Source organism: Raphanus sativus, chromosome 5 (genome assembly GCF_000801105.2).
Source record: "Raphanus sativus cultivar WK10039 chromosome 5, ASM80110v3, whole genome shotgun sequence".
NCBI classification, from domain to species: domain Eukaryota; kingdom Viridiplantae; phylum Streptophyta; class Magnoliopsida; order Brassicales; family Brassicaceae; genus Raphanus; species Raphanus sativus.
Window position 1 is genome coordinate 6,870,302 of NC_079515.1, and position 16,638 is coordinate 6,886,939.

The window sequence follows — 16,638 nt, forward strand, 5'->3', positions numbered from 1 at the left end:
ACTTACAATTAGCGCCACTTTCTCAGACTTGTGCAAAAGCTTTTTATCCATCAGTCAGCACCACAAAAACGTGCAATACTCTGTTCTGTTCTTTGCTCTGTTTCTCTTTTCAACCTGGAAATGAATCCAGACGAACCCTTATTAACTAACACCATTCTGTTCCCTTAATCCTTCATTGGAATATTTGAAATCCTTCACTGAGAGGACAGATTTATCTACGAGGCTGACACTGTTTCTCTCGAGACTTCACTAATTTTCAGGTCATGTTCTTCCACAAGACGCTTAATATATGAATCTGGAACACACCATTGAACTGAACATCTCTCTTGCTTCACTCTCTCTCTCTCTCTCCCGCATTCACTTAGAGAGAGCACTGTAACGTGAAGTATCCGGTTTCAAACCAATCCTCAACATCATTTTAATCAATTCCTCAGCTTTCTTCACCTTTCTCATCCTGCAAAAAATATCTGAATCACCACGTTGTACGCATAAACACCTGCACTTAAAACTGTTTTCCTTCATCTCCACAAACAGCTTCACTGATCTACGAATATCTCCTCTGGAACAAGAGGAGCGAATCATGATGTTATAAATGACCTCGTTCGGGGCTCAATCCCCCGTTCCAACATCTCCTTGAAACCACTCAAACGCATCTTTTATTTCCTTTGCACGACAAAGACAGTTTATGCCCTAACTGAAAGTGATCACTTCTGGTTTGCAACCATGTTCAAGAAGCTTCTCTAGTACCTCATGAACCTTCTTTACATCTCCCTTCGCTGTTATAACCGCTACGGAAAATGTTGAAAGTCCCGAGACAAACCTCTCTCCTGCATCTCATAGCTGCACGCTCTGTCCGTCTAGCCTTTGCAGAGACAGTCAAATCTCCGCGTTATAATCGTATACACTTGATATAAGCCCGTCAACGCCCATTTTGTTTCCGATACCGTTCACTTTCAGAGAACCTACGAGCAAGCATTCAACAGAGCTTGAACTACCACGCTAGATAACCGTTGAGCCCTGGCTTAACTCCTCTGGTGACCAAAACCGTCCAGATATCAAACACGTCTCAGCAAGATCATTACCCTTTCAAGAGACAACGCATTGAACGTTGAGCAATCCGGCACATAACCTGTTTTCCTCAAGAACAAAACAGTCTCTTTGAGTTGCTTGAAAGACAACACAACACCACACTCTTTGCAACCTCAAACGCTTCACACACTTTGGCAAGAAACTGAAAACCCCCATGAACAAAAGTTGCGATCGTAAGCTTCATTAGCACTCACCCGCATCATCTTCAGCTGCTTCAACGCCTCCTCACCCATCAGTCAGAAACGTATACCTCAATACATTCGCTCTGTTCCCTTCCTTTCCATCTGTTTAACCAACCCAACCGCCTCGTCAACCACACCTTTCTTGCAAACACCATGTACAAGCATATTATAAGTAAACCAATCCGGTTCACAACCATCGCTAGGTTTTGTAGGAGTGTCTTGTTCTCTCCTTTACTCATAGGTTTTGTATTAATCCACCAGATCAATGAGTGAATGAATGTTACAGCTTTCCTTTTTATTCGCTTCTTTCCATGTAAAAGTTTGAACGAGAATTACATAGGAATAGAAAGACCATAAAAGACATTACAAAATGATATCTATCTGTTATCATCTGAAAGACCATAGAAGACACAGTTACACACAGGAACGTACAACGTATTTATTTTCAAAAACGATGTCACTTCCGTTTTCTATAACCTGCTTCTTGGTACTGGTCCCAACTCTTTCGCCTTGGCCCTCAAAACATGCTTCTGAATCTTCCCAGTAGCCGTCTTCGGTAACGGCCCAAACACCACCGACTTCGGGACCCAATACGACGGCAGCTTCTCCCTGCAGAACTTCATTATATCCTGAGCCAACTTACCCTGGTCTCGCTTCTCGTAACCGCTCTTAAGCGTCACAAACGCACACGGAGATTCCTGCCACCGCTCGTCTGGTCTGGCCACAACAGAAGCTTCGAGAACCGCCGGGTGATGGTACACTACGTTTTCCACCTCCACGCTGCTGATGTTCTCACCGCCAGAGATTATAATGTCCTTTGACCTGTCCTTTATCTCGATGTAGTTGTCTGGATGTTTCACCGCGATGTCTCCTGAATGGAACCACCCACCAGCGAAAGTCTCCTCGTTAGCTTTTGGGTTCTTTAGATAACCTTTCATCACCATGTTCCCACGGAAAACGATCTCTCCAGCGGTTTTACCGTCTGCAGGGACAGGTTTTCCGGTCTGAGTGTCGATGACATCAAGCTGCTCCATGCCGATGTAGCGGACACCTTGGCGTGCGTTGAGCTTGGCCTGCGTCTCGGGAGGGAGGGAATCCCACTCTGGCTTCCAAGCGGCTACGGTTGAAGGACCGTACGTCTCGGATAGCCCGTAGGTGTGAGTGACTCGGAAGCCTTTCTGGTTCATGGAGAAGAGAACAGAAGGTGGAGGAGCAGCTCCTGCGGTCATGACGTGGACCGTGTGGGGAAGAGGAAGGATAGTGTCTTCTTGAGGAGCATTGACAATAGTGTTGAGGACTACAGGAGCCGCACAGAAATGGGTAACTTTATACTTGGCTATGCTCGAATACACTTCTTTCGCCGTGACCTGAAACACCACAATTTAGTAAAGATCATTAACTTCTTAAAGTGAAGATTAAAGCTCTGATGCACTACCTGACGGAGACAGATGTTAGTACCGGAGAGCGCAGCAAGGGCCCAAGTGAAACACCAACCGTTGCAATGGAACATAGGGAGAGTCCACAAGTAAACAGAACCTTCTTGCATCCCCCAAATGAGAGGATTGCTCAGAGCCATTAGATACGCGCCTCGATGATGAAGCACCACTCCTTTGGGGCTAGCGGTTGTTCCAGAGGTGTAACCAAGAGCGATGCTCTGCCACTCATCAGCAGGTGTCTCCCAAGCATAGTTAGGATCTCCACTTCCAAGAAAATCCTCGTATTCTATGACTCCTTTTGATAAAGCCAGGTGAAGTGACTCTGGAGGACAAGTGTGATCACCTATGACGATTAGCAGCGGACGTTTGAAGCTGCTTCCAGCTTTCTCCTCCATAAGTCTCAAAGACTCCTCTGCGAGAGGAAAGAACTCTTGATCCACCATGATAACAGCGCTCTGAGAATGGCCGAGAAGGAAAGCGATTGTAGGGGCGTTGAGACGGATGTTGACGGCGTTCAAGACGGCTCCACACATTGGTACTCCGAAATGAGCTTCGTACGTTGCTGGAGTGTTGGGTGCAATTATAGCCACCTGCAAAAAAAAAGAGAGGCAATGATTCAGATTTACAATAAGACCAAAGGAAACCAGTTCTTATTCATGACAGAAGTTACATCAACACAACCACAGTGTATCTATGAACAAAAGATTCATGCTAGAGAGCAATCATACCAACTGATAATTTAAGATTCAGAACACAATGGTTATTCCATCCATAAAATTAGATTCTATATGATATTGATTATATATTTATATTATATATTGAAAATGCAATTATTCAGATTTAATTCAAAAAAAAAGTTTTTCAGATTACAATAAGACCAAACAAAGCTTCTTAAAAAAAAACATCTAACTAAGAGATTTTTGTTTAGCGAACAAACTAAGAAGTTAAGATTCAAAACATAATGGTTAACAACATATTCTATCTAACCAAACGATTAACCGGTGGTACAGAACGGACATTAATCGGTACGTTTTCAAACCGGGACAATAATAGAAATTCGATTTAAACCGGGGACGAAATAAATAAAAATGATTTTAAATGTTCCCATCAAAACTGGAGAAAACGAAAATGAACTTTTTCAGGCAAGACAGAGTCAACTCGGGTTCAGATGGAAAATTAAATTTTTAATTAACGATTCCAAAAGGAAGAAGATTAAGAGAGAGATTACCGTCGAGCCAGGGCCAATCGAACGATCGGCGAGAGCGGAAGCGAGACGGCGACATCGGTCGTAAGTCTGCCGCCACGTGTATTCACGGGATCCGTGAATCAGCGATTTCCTCGTCGGATGAACCGCCGCAGCCCTGTCTAAGAACCAGAGCGGCGTCAACGCTGTGTAGTTCGCCGGAATTTTGGGAAGGTCGTCGATGTCACGATACTTAGTTGCCGCCATCTTTCTCTCTTTTCTCTGTTTTTTTTTTTTTTTTTGATTAATCGAAGTGAGTGGAGGAACAATCACACGTTGGTGGAGTTGAAAAGGTTGGAGAGGAGGGCTTATATGGAGTGTGTGTGTGTGTGGCCCTTTTGGGTAAGGTACAACTGCCACGTGGCGTTTTCTGATTTTTCCGGTTTAATTTTGTTCTGCCTAATTAATCTGAACCGAACGAATTTTGTAAGGTCGTCGATGCAAATTGAGGATCAGATTGTCACTGTATCGGACTGGCGGCTAGTTTCGACGACAACAAAAGATATTAAAAAAAAAAAAAAAGAAAAAAAAAGTTAAATTCATGAATATAATTATTTCTTCAAATTTAGTGTTATGAACTTTGCAATTGGGTAAAAAAATAGTTAAAAGACCCGTGATTTAAAAAGATATCGATTCTTCCTAACATATCTAATGCTCAACTGCAATAATAGTTGATTGTATAAGTTAAAATCACTAAAACAAGATTAAAAGAAAAAGTTTAATAAATAACACATCTTTCTAGTAATATGAAAAAAGGTTAACAAGTGAAAGCAACTTTTTTCTTAAGATTCTTATTTAACTAGGGTTAACAATATTTAAGAGGATTAGACGTGAGGAACACAATCATGGCTAAGAGAAAGAGGAAACAATTCAAATCTCTCCTTGCTGGTTGGATAATCTAAACTTTGGGGTTCTTAATCGATATTGCTCTATCTTGTTTTTACTCCGTTTTCTTGTCTTGGTAGAGTTACTTTATATTTAACTTTTTGTAAAATCTGATATTAGCCTTCTTAGCAATAAAAAAAAAGATCAGAAGTTAATCAAAATTTACCTGGTGGTGTTCTTTATGACGGCAGCAACCTTTTTCAAGAATATTTATCTCTGAACTTAATAGCAACACAAACTTTTTTTGAAAAAGAATAGCAACACAAACTTGACAATTTATATTTGAATTTGTTTTCTGAATCTGTGTTTTAATAGCAAAATGTGTCTCTTTTAAAATAGAAGACTATCTTGTTTTAGCAATTTGGCTGCGGTCTTTGTTGACTTGAACGTTTTCTTCTTTTTTTTTGGTAGGAGATAACACAGATCAGACTCATAATGTTAGGAGATAAAATTCAAAAGATAATTAAATTCCCTAAAAATTGACCAAAATCTTATTCTACAGGTCAGAAAACCAAATAAGGATCCTTATTTAAACTAAACTAGATCTTGATCCGCGCTTTTGAAGCGCGAAATATTTTACGATAAAAAAATTCACTAATAATTTAACAAATATTTTGGTAATTTTTAAAGAGTGTGTATTTAAAATATTTTTGCATTTAAATCAGTATTTTTAAATTCAACCGATTGTGATTATACCGGTTAATCCGAAGATATGACAATTCAATTTATGTTTTTAAAATATTCATATTAAAAAAATCACTAAAACCCGAGACTAACCGATTCAACTGATGGATGACCGATATGTAATCTAATTAGATTTAAATTGTAATAGTTTCATACTTTGTAATCTTATAATCGAAATTTTAAAGTTCACTATTTTGCAATTTATGAAATTATGACGTTTCTACAAAATTTTAAAGAGAAAATGATAGATATAAAATAACTAAGATTAATTATTGTATTATTTGGAAACATTGATAGTAGTATAAAAATATATTGTTTGGAAACATTGATAGTACTATAAAGAAATAAGTATATTGTTTGGAAACATTGATAGTAGTATAAAGAAATAAGTATATTGTTTGGAAACATGGATAGTAGTATAAAGAACTGAACATTAATGATTTAATGTATGTTTAACTATAAAGTATAAAGGTGTTTTAATTTAAAAACTTACAAAATAAATGTTAGGTCCAATAGAATGTTTCTGTTTTAATAAGATAGATAGAGTTTTCAATAAATAGTAAATTATTTGATAATTTTTTTATCCAAGTTGTTTTCTCTTAAATGTTTTGAATGAAGATAAACATCAGACTATAACTTATCCAAATTGTTTTCTATTACTCTCTCTCTCTTTTAGTATTTAAATTTTGTTTAACTATAGTTAAGTGTCATTTTTCATTTTCAAAACAAATGTTAAATATTTGTTTCAGTTTCACCCTTATTCTTATTTTACTAATTAATAAAATCAAACAAAATCATGAATTAAATATGGATAAAACAGAAAATTTAATTATTTTATTAATTGTGCAAAAAAATAAATGATATTTTATAATAAAACAGATGTAGTATATTATTATGCAACATTTAATGCATTTATCTACTCTATTAAAATAGAATACTAATTTTATCTACCATAAAAAAGTGTATAGTAGACCACTAACTAAAAATTTAACAAAATATGCTAAATTTATGCATGTATGATATAATATTTTCCTAATAAAAAGTAATATAAACCTAAACAATAAAATTTGTGGTAAAAATGCAATCAGTTTCTATTATGCAACTATTATTTTTATTTAACCATATTTAATCTAGGCCAGATTTTATGTATTTTCGGGTAATTAATTTTGAAAATTAAATATTATAACCCTATTATTTTAAAATTTATAATATTAAAATTTAACATAACAAAACAAATAATAATTTGTTGGTTGTATCATTATATATTTTATTTTATCATAAAAACAAAAATATAATACATTAAATAAAAATATTTTCAAAATATAATATTAACTAATTTTATTTAGTACATAAAATATTTATAAAATACAACTTTAAAAAATTGTAATAATTCATATAAAACTAATGTTTAAAATTAAATTATTAATAGAATATTACATTTTTAAATAAACAAATAATATGTGGTGAATGTATGATTAGTACAATTTTAAAGAAAATAAATTCTGGTATATATTATTTTCAAAATATTTTTTTATATAAATCAAAATATATTTTATATTTTAAATATTATCTTATAAACAAATATATATCTGCACAAATGTGTGGCTTCAATTCTAGTTATCATTGGACCTGACTGGTTCAAACGCAGCGGTTGCGGTTGCGGGTGCGGGAGTTTGCGGGTGCGGATGGTTGCGGTTTCAAGTGTTGCATGGTGTTTTGTATGACTGGCGTAACGTTTAAAAATTGTTGCGTTTGCGGGATGTTTGTGACTGGTTGATTATGAGATATTGCAGCGGTTTAATAATAAATTATCAATAAACATATTATAATATTATAAAATATAAAAACATACTATTGTGATAAAATATAATAATTGTTAATACAATATGATTAATAATAATATTAAATTTATTTTTTAATTTTTTAGGTAGTTGAAAGTTATAATTTTAATATATTTGATGAAGATTTATATTAAAAATTTTAAAGAATATTTTGTTTCTTTTTTATATATGTGTATATATTTATATATGTATGTATATTAACTTTTAAAAATTATGATGAATAGCTACTTTAAAATTTTTATAAAAAAATACTATATTGTTTGTGAATTTAAATTAATATATAAAATGTGTATATATTTTTATTTATAATATTTTCATTTTAAATTTTAAATTTTAAATTTTAAAATATTTAGAAAAAAGTTTAATATTTTTTTATCCAACCGCAATCGCCCGCAACCGCAAACGCTAGCTGGAACCAGCTTTTGATTTTCAGAGGTTCGGAGCGGTTTAAAGCGATTTGTAGCGGTTTGTATAATTGTTTTGAAACGCTGTCAACCGTTACAAATCGCAAAAGCTGTGTTTACGGATGGTAGCGGGAAAATCAGTCAACCACTAAGGGCCTGACTGGTGTAACTGCAGCGGTTGCGGTTGCGGTTGCGGGAGTTTGCGGGTGCGGGTGGTTGCGGTTTTAAGCGTTTTTTAGAGATTTGTACGACTGGTATAGCTGTTAGAAATTGTTGCGTTTGCGGGACTCTTATGACTGGTAAACTACAAAACGCAATATCTGTTAAATAATAATTTAACAATATTTACATTTATGTAATTATAAAAATATTAAAAATCATAATAATATGATAAATATAAAATTTATATTTATAAAATCATATTATTCAATTTTAAAAATTTATAGAAAATATTTTAGTTTTGAATTTTATAATATAAATTGAAATATAATATGAATACATTTTACAATTTCTATTATTTCAATTGAAAATTTTTATTGGATATTTTTAGTATTATTTTTATTTATTATGTTTTTAAAGAAAAAAAATTTACCCTCCCGCAACCGCCCGCAACCGCAAATGATAGCTGGAACCAGCTTTTGATTTTAAGAGGTTCGGAGCGGTTTGAAGCGATTTGTAGCGTTTTCTGTGATTGTTTCGAAACGCCAACAACCGCTATAAACCGCAAAAGCTGTGTTTGCGGGTGGTAGCGGGAAAACCAGTCGGCACCTAAGTCCCTGGCCTCATTTCCTTCTTTATCCTTATCCATCTCATTAATCATTACAGAGTTGTTAACACTGTGACTCGACGCGTAAATAAACCTACGTAAATAATGACGTACGTTGTACCAAACAATTTATTAATTGCTCACCGATAAAATAATTGCTTTCAATAGTCGTCATCTTGACGCCTTCCGACTTCGAATGGTAATTTGGTGCTAAATGTCATAGATAATCACTAATTCAAATTATGACAGATTAGTTACCAAAACAAAAAGGTATTACACTGATGATGGTTATCATTAGTGTTACAAGTTTAATGTGTCACACCATCCAGAACTGATATCAGTTGTTGTTTTTCTGTGTCAAATTTTGTTATATATTTGTTATTTACTGCAAGTAGAAATATTTACGAAAACTAAGTGGTAGTAGCCTAGTTGCAATTTTCTGGTGTTTGGCGTGTACAGTGTTGTCTTAAAAAAGTTTTTTGCTTTACGCAAAATATAAAATAAAGACCATTTTTGTAAAAAAATTCGACTTTTATTTATTGTATTTTCTTAATTTTAAGCATAAAAAAATATTTTTCACCATTCTCAATTATATTAAGTTTAAGCATAAAAAAATTGTGGTATTCAAAGAAAAATTGAAAAATGAGTTTTTTTGTATAAATTAGGTTTTATTAATGAAAATTCAGAATGGTGAAAGATATTTTTTCTGTTTTTACTGTATTTAAATTAGGTTCAATTAATCATAAACCTTTTTGTTATAATTTCACCAACTAATTGATAATTTAACAAACAAAAATAGGCAATTTTAATTAGTAAAATAACAATAATTCTTTTTTGGACCTATGGCAATTGTCCATGTTGCTATGGGTTAGAGCCGGCCATGAGTGTGTATCCACACCAGTTGTGGATTCGATTTTTTTTTAGAACTAAATTATCATTATTTAGTCAGTCTAGATTTGGGAACTAAATTATCATTATTTGGTCAGTCTGGGTTTGAGTTTATGTCCAAGTGTTTTACATGGTGGATCGTAACAGATGATCGGTTTATCCTTTAACATTAGTCGGAAGGTATTCCAAACTCGGGTAAGGCAATGTGATATCTAATTTACTCTCTAGCATTAAGCGTGTATCTCCAAGAACCGATTGGGTTTATTAAAAAAAAAATATTTACGAACATTGCAAAATATTGAAAATCAAGTCCATGCAAGACTTTTTTTCAAGTTTCTTTGATCCCGTTGACAAAAAAAAAGTTTCTTTGATCCCTTTTCTGTACTTGGGCTCCAGCAATGATTAGGATATGGGCTTACTTTGGTTTTAACTCAAAAATACTGCCTGGGCTGGGCTGTAATGTTTTTTCTTTCTTTTATTTAATAGAATGTCATTTAAAAAGATATCAAGTCCATGCAATTTCCCTTAAATTTACAGGTCCTTTTTTATATCAAAACCACAAAAAAACATGGGGAATTTTCAAAAATACCACTTTCAAGGTACCATTATTCATCTTTACCACCACTTTCAAAAATACCACCTTCAAGGAGAAATTGCCAAAAATACCATTTTCATAGTACCACTTTTCATGTTTACACTAACCACTTTTACCACTACTTTTAATGAAGGGTTTAGATTTGAACGTTTAGGATTTAGGGTTTAGATTTTATGTTTTAGGGTTTAGATTTGATGTTTTAGGGTTTAGGGTATAAAGTTTAGGGTTTAGAGTTGAGGATTTAGGGTTTATAGTTGAGGTTTCAGGGTTTAGGGTTTAGGATATTGAATTTAGGGTATATAGTTTAGGGTTTAGGGTTTAGAGTTGAAGATTTAGGGTTTAGGGTTTAGAATTGGGGGTTTAGGATTTAAAATTTTGGATTAAAATTTTGAAAAGCATATAAAAACAAAGATATAAGAGTCTTTAACATTTTAATAAATAAAGTATTTTTGAAAATGTGTACTTTGTGGTGGTAAAGATGAATAATGGTACCTTCGAAGTAGTATTTTTGAAAATTCCCCTAGATTTATCTCGCAGGAGCAGAGGAATTAGAAGGAGTGAGAGACTCTTGATCAGCGTACGATAGAGTCTCATGAAGACCAGCCTATTCTCTTCCAACTCCCAAAGATCTAAATAATACAAGAAGTGATAGACAATGTTATTCATCATCTTATCGTTATCAAACCCCGTAATACACATCTGCTCGCCGTAAAGAACGTTCATGGTGATTCCATTTATCGATGAAAACATCATGCGTCGACGGCACATGCTTCTTCGGCGGCGTCATCCACCGCCAGATGGCAGCTTGGAACGCCAACGTTGCACCGTTCTAGAGATACTCTGGATTGCTCGGAAGGTCCACTTTCAACGTCTCCCCGGTTTGGAAGCAATTGTAATTCCTAAACCAAACCAACAGAATTGAATTAAGGAAATTAAATTAGATTAAAACGGAAATCATTTTGATTGCAACGAACGTACCAGTAAACCGGTAAATCTCCTCGACAGTGGTACGAGACTGTTATCATCGCAATAAAGCTGATCAGGACTCATCTCCTTGTTACACAATCCCCAGGCCAATGGTCACGGATATACTTTAACACCTGTTAATAAATCTTTCGACTAAAAGTCACATATTTTTGACACTATTATGAGTTATAAGAAACTTTTTAACAGTATGAGATACATTTATTTCCTAGGTTTGGTGGAATGTAACTTCCTTGTCTATATCTGGTGAAATGTAACTTCATTGTCTCCTATAAAATTGACCAAGCGTGAAAGGGCCTAGGTTCAAAGAATCATCAGCAGCCATGATAACTTTGTTTCTTGGAAGAACAAATCAAAGATTTCAAAAAGAACCAATAATGATATTGTCCGTTCTTCTTTAGGAATAATTTTGATGAGCCATTCATAATGGTTTCAGCTAAAACAAGCCTAATCCGATTCCCATCATAATGCAAAAGTTGATATTTCTGATATTACTGCGATAGTTTTTTAATGTTATATATTAGGGCTGGGCGTTCGGGTACCCATTCGGGTTTCGGTTCAGTCCATTCGGGTTTCGGGTTTTCGGGGTCAAAGATTTCAGCCCCATTCGGATATTTCTAAATTTTGGTTCGGGTTCGGTTCGGATCTTTGCGGGTTCGGTTCGGGTTCGGATAACCCATTTAAAATGTTTTTAAATTTTCAAAATTCATTATATACTTTAAATTTTCAAAATCTATAAGAAAGATAATATATTACATATAATTTTTTATAACATATATGTCAAAATACCTTAATTTAACATATAAATTAGTTTTCTTTGAATAAAGAATCAATAGATATTTAACTATTTGGTGTTTTCAGTATACTTTAGCTATTTTAAACATTTAATTTTGACTATTTACATATATTTTCCGAGTATTTTGGAAAACTTAAAGGTATCTTATATATTTTAATATTTTTAATATACATTATATATAAAAGTACTGTATATATTTAAGTATATAAATTTATTTCGGATACATTCGGGTACCCAAAATATTTCAGTTCGGATCGGGTTCGGTTTCAGTTCTTTAAATATCAAAATTTTGAACCCGTTCGGATATTTAATCAATTTCGGTTCGGGTTCGGTGCTACTTTTTTGGATCGGGTTCGGTTCGGTTTTTCGGGTTCGGATTTTTTGCCCAGCCCTATTATATATGACAAAAAGCAACTCTCATGTTTGGAACCCACGTACAGGGCAAACCAAATTAAACAAATCCATAAATGAAAACTACCATATGTGTGATAAGCATGTTTTCAGAATCGCGAGTTTTGTTCGTGGCAACATATTTAAGTTGGAAATTTATGAGTTTAACTCTAGTTTTTTTTTTTGCTACATAGTTTAACTCTGGTTCTTGGAAGATTTTTGATTTCACTCCCAATGGCGTACTTACTTTTGAAAGGAATATTTACTTGGTTGGTAAGAACACAAAAGAAAGAACCAAAGTTCACGTTAATAAGTTTGATGTTATAAACTTATGACAGAGAACTGAGTGTTTGTGTTATCTACCAGTGAAACGATTGTGAAAAGATGGATCTTTTTTTTGACACAAAGTGAAAAGATGGATCTATATGTTGTTAAAGATGAACAACTTTTTATCATATTATAAATATTCAATCCATTTTCAGGTAGGGATATGGGTGACAGATGAGATTAAACCGAACTTTGTTTCATGGAGTAATGTTTTCACAGTGAGCATGATCAGATTACAATGTGAAGGTACGTTTCTGTGCCATATGATTTTTGTGAGAAAAAACGTTTCTGTGCCATATGATTTTTTGTGAGTAAAAAGTGCTTGTGTGCAGTGCCGGTCTGGATTTAAATGGCGCCTAAAACGTACAAAAAAATTATGCCCTTAAATAATAAATATATCAAAAAAGTTAACTGCATTTTAAGTACAAGTATGTAATCAAAATAATGCAATACACTATTAAATCCTAATTTGTTAACAAAAAAATAAAATACAGAGAGAAAGAATCATATTATTGAGAAAATAATGATGTTATTGATGAAATTTGATTAACTAAAATATTTAAGAGAAGTTGATTACTAATCTTATTTTTGTAATATTTTTATAAATAAAGAACATAAATTGTATGATACAGCAACATATGAAAAAATTAAATTAACATCAACATCTTTTTTTTTCTTTAAAAATGTAGAAATTGAGAACTGATAATTTAAATCTTTTGTTATAATAAATATCTTGTACAAAGCTATTTTATAAAAAAGAAACAGAAGAGAGATAGATGATTACTTTGATCATTAATAAATTATTCTTAAAGAAGAAAAAAAATTAGAAAACAAAAATGGAAGAAGACGTCTACTTTGAAAATATAACTAAGATTTGTTTAATTAAATGGATTATTTAATAATATATGTGATAGAATATACTAAATGTTGTTAGAAAAGGTAAGGAATAACTAAGGTTTACTTAATTAAATGGTTTGTTAAAAAAAGTAAGGAATAAAAAAGAAAAGGGGCATCAAACTCAGTACCTACAAGACTTGTTGAGTACGACATAAACCATTAGACTAGAGTAACACACCTGTAAAATTTGGTGCCCCTAATATATCTAGATATTTTGGCGCCTAAAGCCCTGGGCCGGGCCTGCTTGTGTGTTTGTGCTAAAAGGAGCAATTGGTACGACGTTGTATGCCGTATTACAAGGATAATGTGATATTTATATATGGCTGCCATGCCATATAAAATTAAGATTCTATTTTATCAGTGAGGAGGACTGAGTCACAAACGTCAACTTAGTAAGTTTTAAAGATATTGATGTTTCCTTCAGAAAACGATTTACTAATAAAGTTCAAAAGCATGATCCCATACGTGTCGATTTAAGTTAATTATAATTATTTTGCGAAATAAATTAGAATTTATGATTGGTAGGGTGATTCACGTATTATAATTTGGTCCGACCGGTTTAGGAGACCGGTCATTTCATTAGTTTGACATCTCTGCTCTCCTGAGTGACTCAGATTATCGCGTAATTGTCTTTTTTTTTTGGTCAGCTATCGCGTAAGTGTCATTTGTCAACTTTAATAATAAAGGGATGGAGATGAGAAAAGAAAAGTTAATACTAATAAATAAAGGGAGCGTGAGACCAAAAAATTAGGACCCACAATAAATGACGAACCATTATAAAGACGCCACGTAGCTTCTTCTCGTACAGGCGCGTGTGACAGCGACTGATCGTTTTAAAAGCTTTGGTCTGGATGCTATTTCACCTTTATTAAATCACTGCCTCTATCACGGCCTGTTCACATTTTGGTCCTAACATACTTTTCCTCCCATCTTTACAGATATTAAAGATTTGATCCTTGATCAAAAAAAAAAAAAAGATTTGATACATAATCGTTCATAAGTTTCCATTTGGTACCTGATGTGATAAACAATCAGGCGAAGATTCAATCGGATAAACAAACACCAAGTGGCTAGTTCTATAAACGACAATAGAGATGCGGAAAAGGTAGTAGTTGGGGTGTAAATTGTCAATTTATAAAATATTCCAACTTTGTAAAGAACCAAAGAAACCCCTTAAAAATTTAGCTGGACATTATGTTTTTAAATTACAGAAATTGGTAAGGATGTACCTAAACATACCTATAACTTGCCACATAATCTTTAGTTTGAATCCTTTTTCGTGTTGACGATTTTACCCTTAAAACCGCTATACTCATCTGCGAGTAGATGTGCGTCGCATGCAAGGAGTTGTCAGGCTTTTCTTTTTCACCCATTGGACAATAAAAAGGTTCATGCCTGTTCAGATTCCCTGTCGAAGAAGCGTGTAACAGTGCTATTTCCCTTTTAATTTTTCCAAAAGTTGGCATTTAATCCCCCAACCGAACTCTTCTCTTTTACACAGTATCCCGTCTCTCTCATCTTCTCCTATAGAAAATCCCTAATTTCCCTCTGAAAACCCTAATATCAAAATCAGCGAGATGGAAGAGATTTTGCTTCCGCCGAGAATGTTCGCTGCGGGCGATGAACCAGTGGGTGACCGTATCAACTCGTATCACAAGATCAAGACGACCAGAGCAATTATCAAAGCACTCGAACCAGAAGAGTTGGAGTTTCTTATGAATTCTATATTCGGGAGGATCCTTGCGATTGATTCCCACCTTCCGTTTTCTGGGGCTTTTGGACAACACGTCGTCGTTAGAGTCCTTAAAGTCAACAAAAAGTACGAGTTTTGGTTTTTGTTTGCGGGAAAGCCAATTAGAATGTCCCTCCGAGAGTTTGCCATCGTCACTGGCTTGAACTGCGGGAAGATCCTAGTGAAGAAGACGACGAAAAACCCATTGAAAGAGAAGCTGTACTGGAATGAACTATTTGGTTCGTTGAAGTTCTGCACTGTCGAGACAGCCATCGACATGTTGGAGAATAAGGTCGTAAAAACAAGAGAGTTGAGAATCAAAATTGCGTGTCTTGCGATTACCTCGTCGATTCTCTTCGCGTCTTCACACATACCCCACATCAAGCCGGAACATGTGGAGTTGATTCGAGATCTAGACGATTTCCTCGCTTTCCCCTGGGGAAGAGCCTCGTACACTATGCTTGCGTCCTCAATTAAAGGGAAAGATGAGATCGCATTATCAAAACCCTCCGTTGCGATACATGGTTATGTTGAGGCAATTCAACTGATTTTTCTTGCTGCGGTCCCACAGCTTAAGGAAAAAGTCACCCAAACTGAACGGCTTGTCATAGTGGATTCAGAAAGCGACGGCGATACCAACACATGCGAAGAAACAACGACTGCGGATGATAACCTTGCCGGTCAGGTCAAACCACCGCAGGCCATTAAGTTCTGTCTCATACCCGGTCACGGTAAGACCGCAGATTCCGAGTGTCAGGTACATTTGCCCGTCAACAATCTATTTAACTGCTACCATTTTAATTGCCAGTTAAATTATTCAGTAACATCTAAGATGTAATGTTCACCGCTTACAACCCGAAATAAACATAACTATGACTAAGGGTTCACCGCTAAATTATTTCATAACCGCTAAAACATTGTTTGGACGCACCCCTAATATTTACACGTTAAATTTTTTCATAGCTGCTAATGTGTTGATGTGTATATTTCAGGTGCCAGTAAAGTCTATTCTCGATGATCCATACGAAGAATGGTCTGCTGGCTTAGATTTCCAATAGGTTGATGAGTCTGAAGATCTGGCTGTTGACAACATGGTCCGATTGATCCTTGAGGGTTTTGTTTTCAGGAAGGAAATGTTTAAAGGAGGTCTTACCACCATTGAACTTTCGCGTTTGAGGGCAGAGAAGAAACTGAAAGACAAAGAACCGAAAGAAAAAAACGAGAAGGATCACGCTGCGGAGGTTTCAGAAGGCGAGGGATCTTCTGATTTCCTCTATATTATTAGCTGAATGGAGAAGCGTATATATCAAGCTCTGGATGCCAAGTTAGAGAAGCTTGTTCCTCCTACCAGTCAATCTCAGCAAGCTGCTCTCCTACAGTCTACCATGTCATGATGCCTCAAGGACTTGGATAAGAAGCGTATATATTTGGCAACTAACACAACCAGTAACGACTAACTATTAAGTTACCTAAAATTTATTGTGTTTCCTAGCTGCTAA

General features: G+C 34.6%; 2 protein-coding genes and 2 pseudogenes across 2 annotated transcripts; 1 reads left to right on the forward strand and 3 right to left on the reverse strand.

Annotated features, from left to right (window-relative positions):
• Positions 1-16: 16 nt before the first annotated feature.
• Positions 17-1,674, reverse strand: LOC108834632 (putative pentatricopeptide repeat-containing protein At3g16890, mitochondrial; annotated as a pseudogene).
• LOC108834635 (acetate/butyrate--CoA ligase AAE7, peroxisomal) lies at positions 1,538-4,495 on the reverse strand. The gene is made up of 3 exons (XM_056986414.1): positions 3,936-4,495; positions 2,707-3,297; positions 1,538-2,638 (listed from the first exon to the last, which is right to left on the reverse strand). The coding sequence occupies exons 1-3, from the start codon at positions 4,155-4,157 to the stop codon at positions 1,742-1,744; spliced, it is 1,710 nt and encodes a 569-aa protein (XP_056842394.1). The 5' UTR covers positions 4,158-4,495; the 3' UTR covers positions 1,538-1,741.
• A 5,649-nt stretch (positions 4,496-10,144) lies between these two features.
• Positions 10,145-11,090, reverse strand: LOC130512678 (chitinase-like protein 2; annotated as a pseudogene).
• A 3,894-nt stretch (positions 11,091-14,984) lies between these two features.
• LOC108858068 (uncharacterized) lies at positions 14,985-16,428 on the forward strand. Its single transcript, XM_018632052.1, has 3 exons — positions 14,985-15,896; positions 16,132-16,172; positions 16,266-16,428. Exons 1-3 carry the CDS (start codon positions 14,985-14,987, stop codon positions 16,426-16,428), a joined length of 1,116 nt encoding a protein of 371 aa, XP_018487554.1.
• Positions 16,429-16,638: the final 210 nt, after the last annotated feature.

What these genes read in the sequence shown, in the direction of transcription:
- LOC108834635 (XM_056986414.1), bottom strand. Translation starts at nt 4,157, where the DNA reads ATGGCGGCAACTAAGTATCGTGACATCGACGACCTTCCCAAAATTCCG. An exon ending in CGATTGGCCCTGGCTCGACG is followed by an intron (nt 3,298 to 3,935) that starts GTAATCTCTCTC and finishes TTTTTTTTGCAG; the next exon opens with GTGGCTATAATTGCACCCAA. An exon ending in CTAACATCTGTCTCCGTCAG is followed by an intron (nt 2,639 to 2,706) that starts GTAGTGCATCAG and finishes GTGGTGTTTCAG; the next exon opens with GTCACGGCGAAAGAAGTGTA.
- LOC108858068 (XM_018632052.1), top strand. Translation starts at nt 14,985, where the DNA reads ATGGAAGAGATTTTGCTTCCGCCGAGAATGTTCGCTGCGGGCGATGAA. An exon ending in CCGCAGATTCCGAGTGTCAG is followed by an intron (nt 15,897 to 16,131) that starts GTACATTTGCCC and finishes TGTATATTTCAG; the next exon opens with GTGCCAGTAAAGTCTATTCT. An exon ending in GATGATCCATACGAAGAATG is followed by an intron (nt 16,173 to 16,265) that starts GTCTGCTGGCTT and finishes TTTTGTTTTCAG; the next exon opens with GAAGGAAATGTTTAAAGGAG.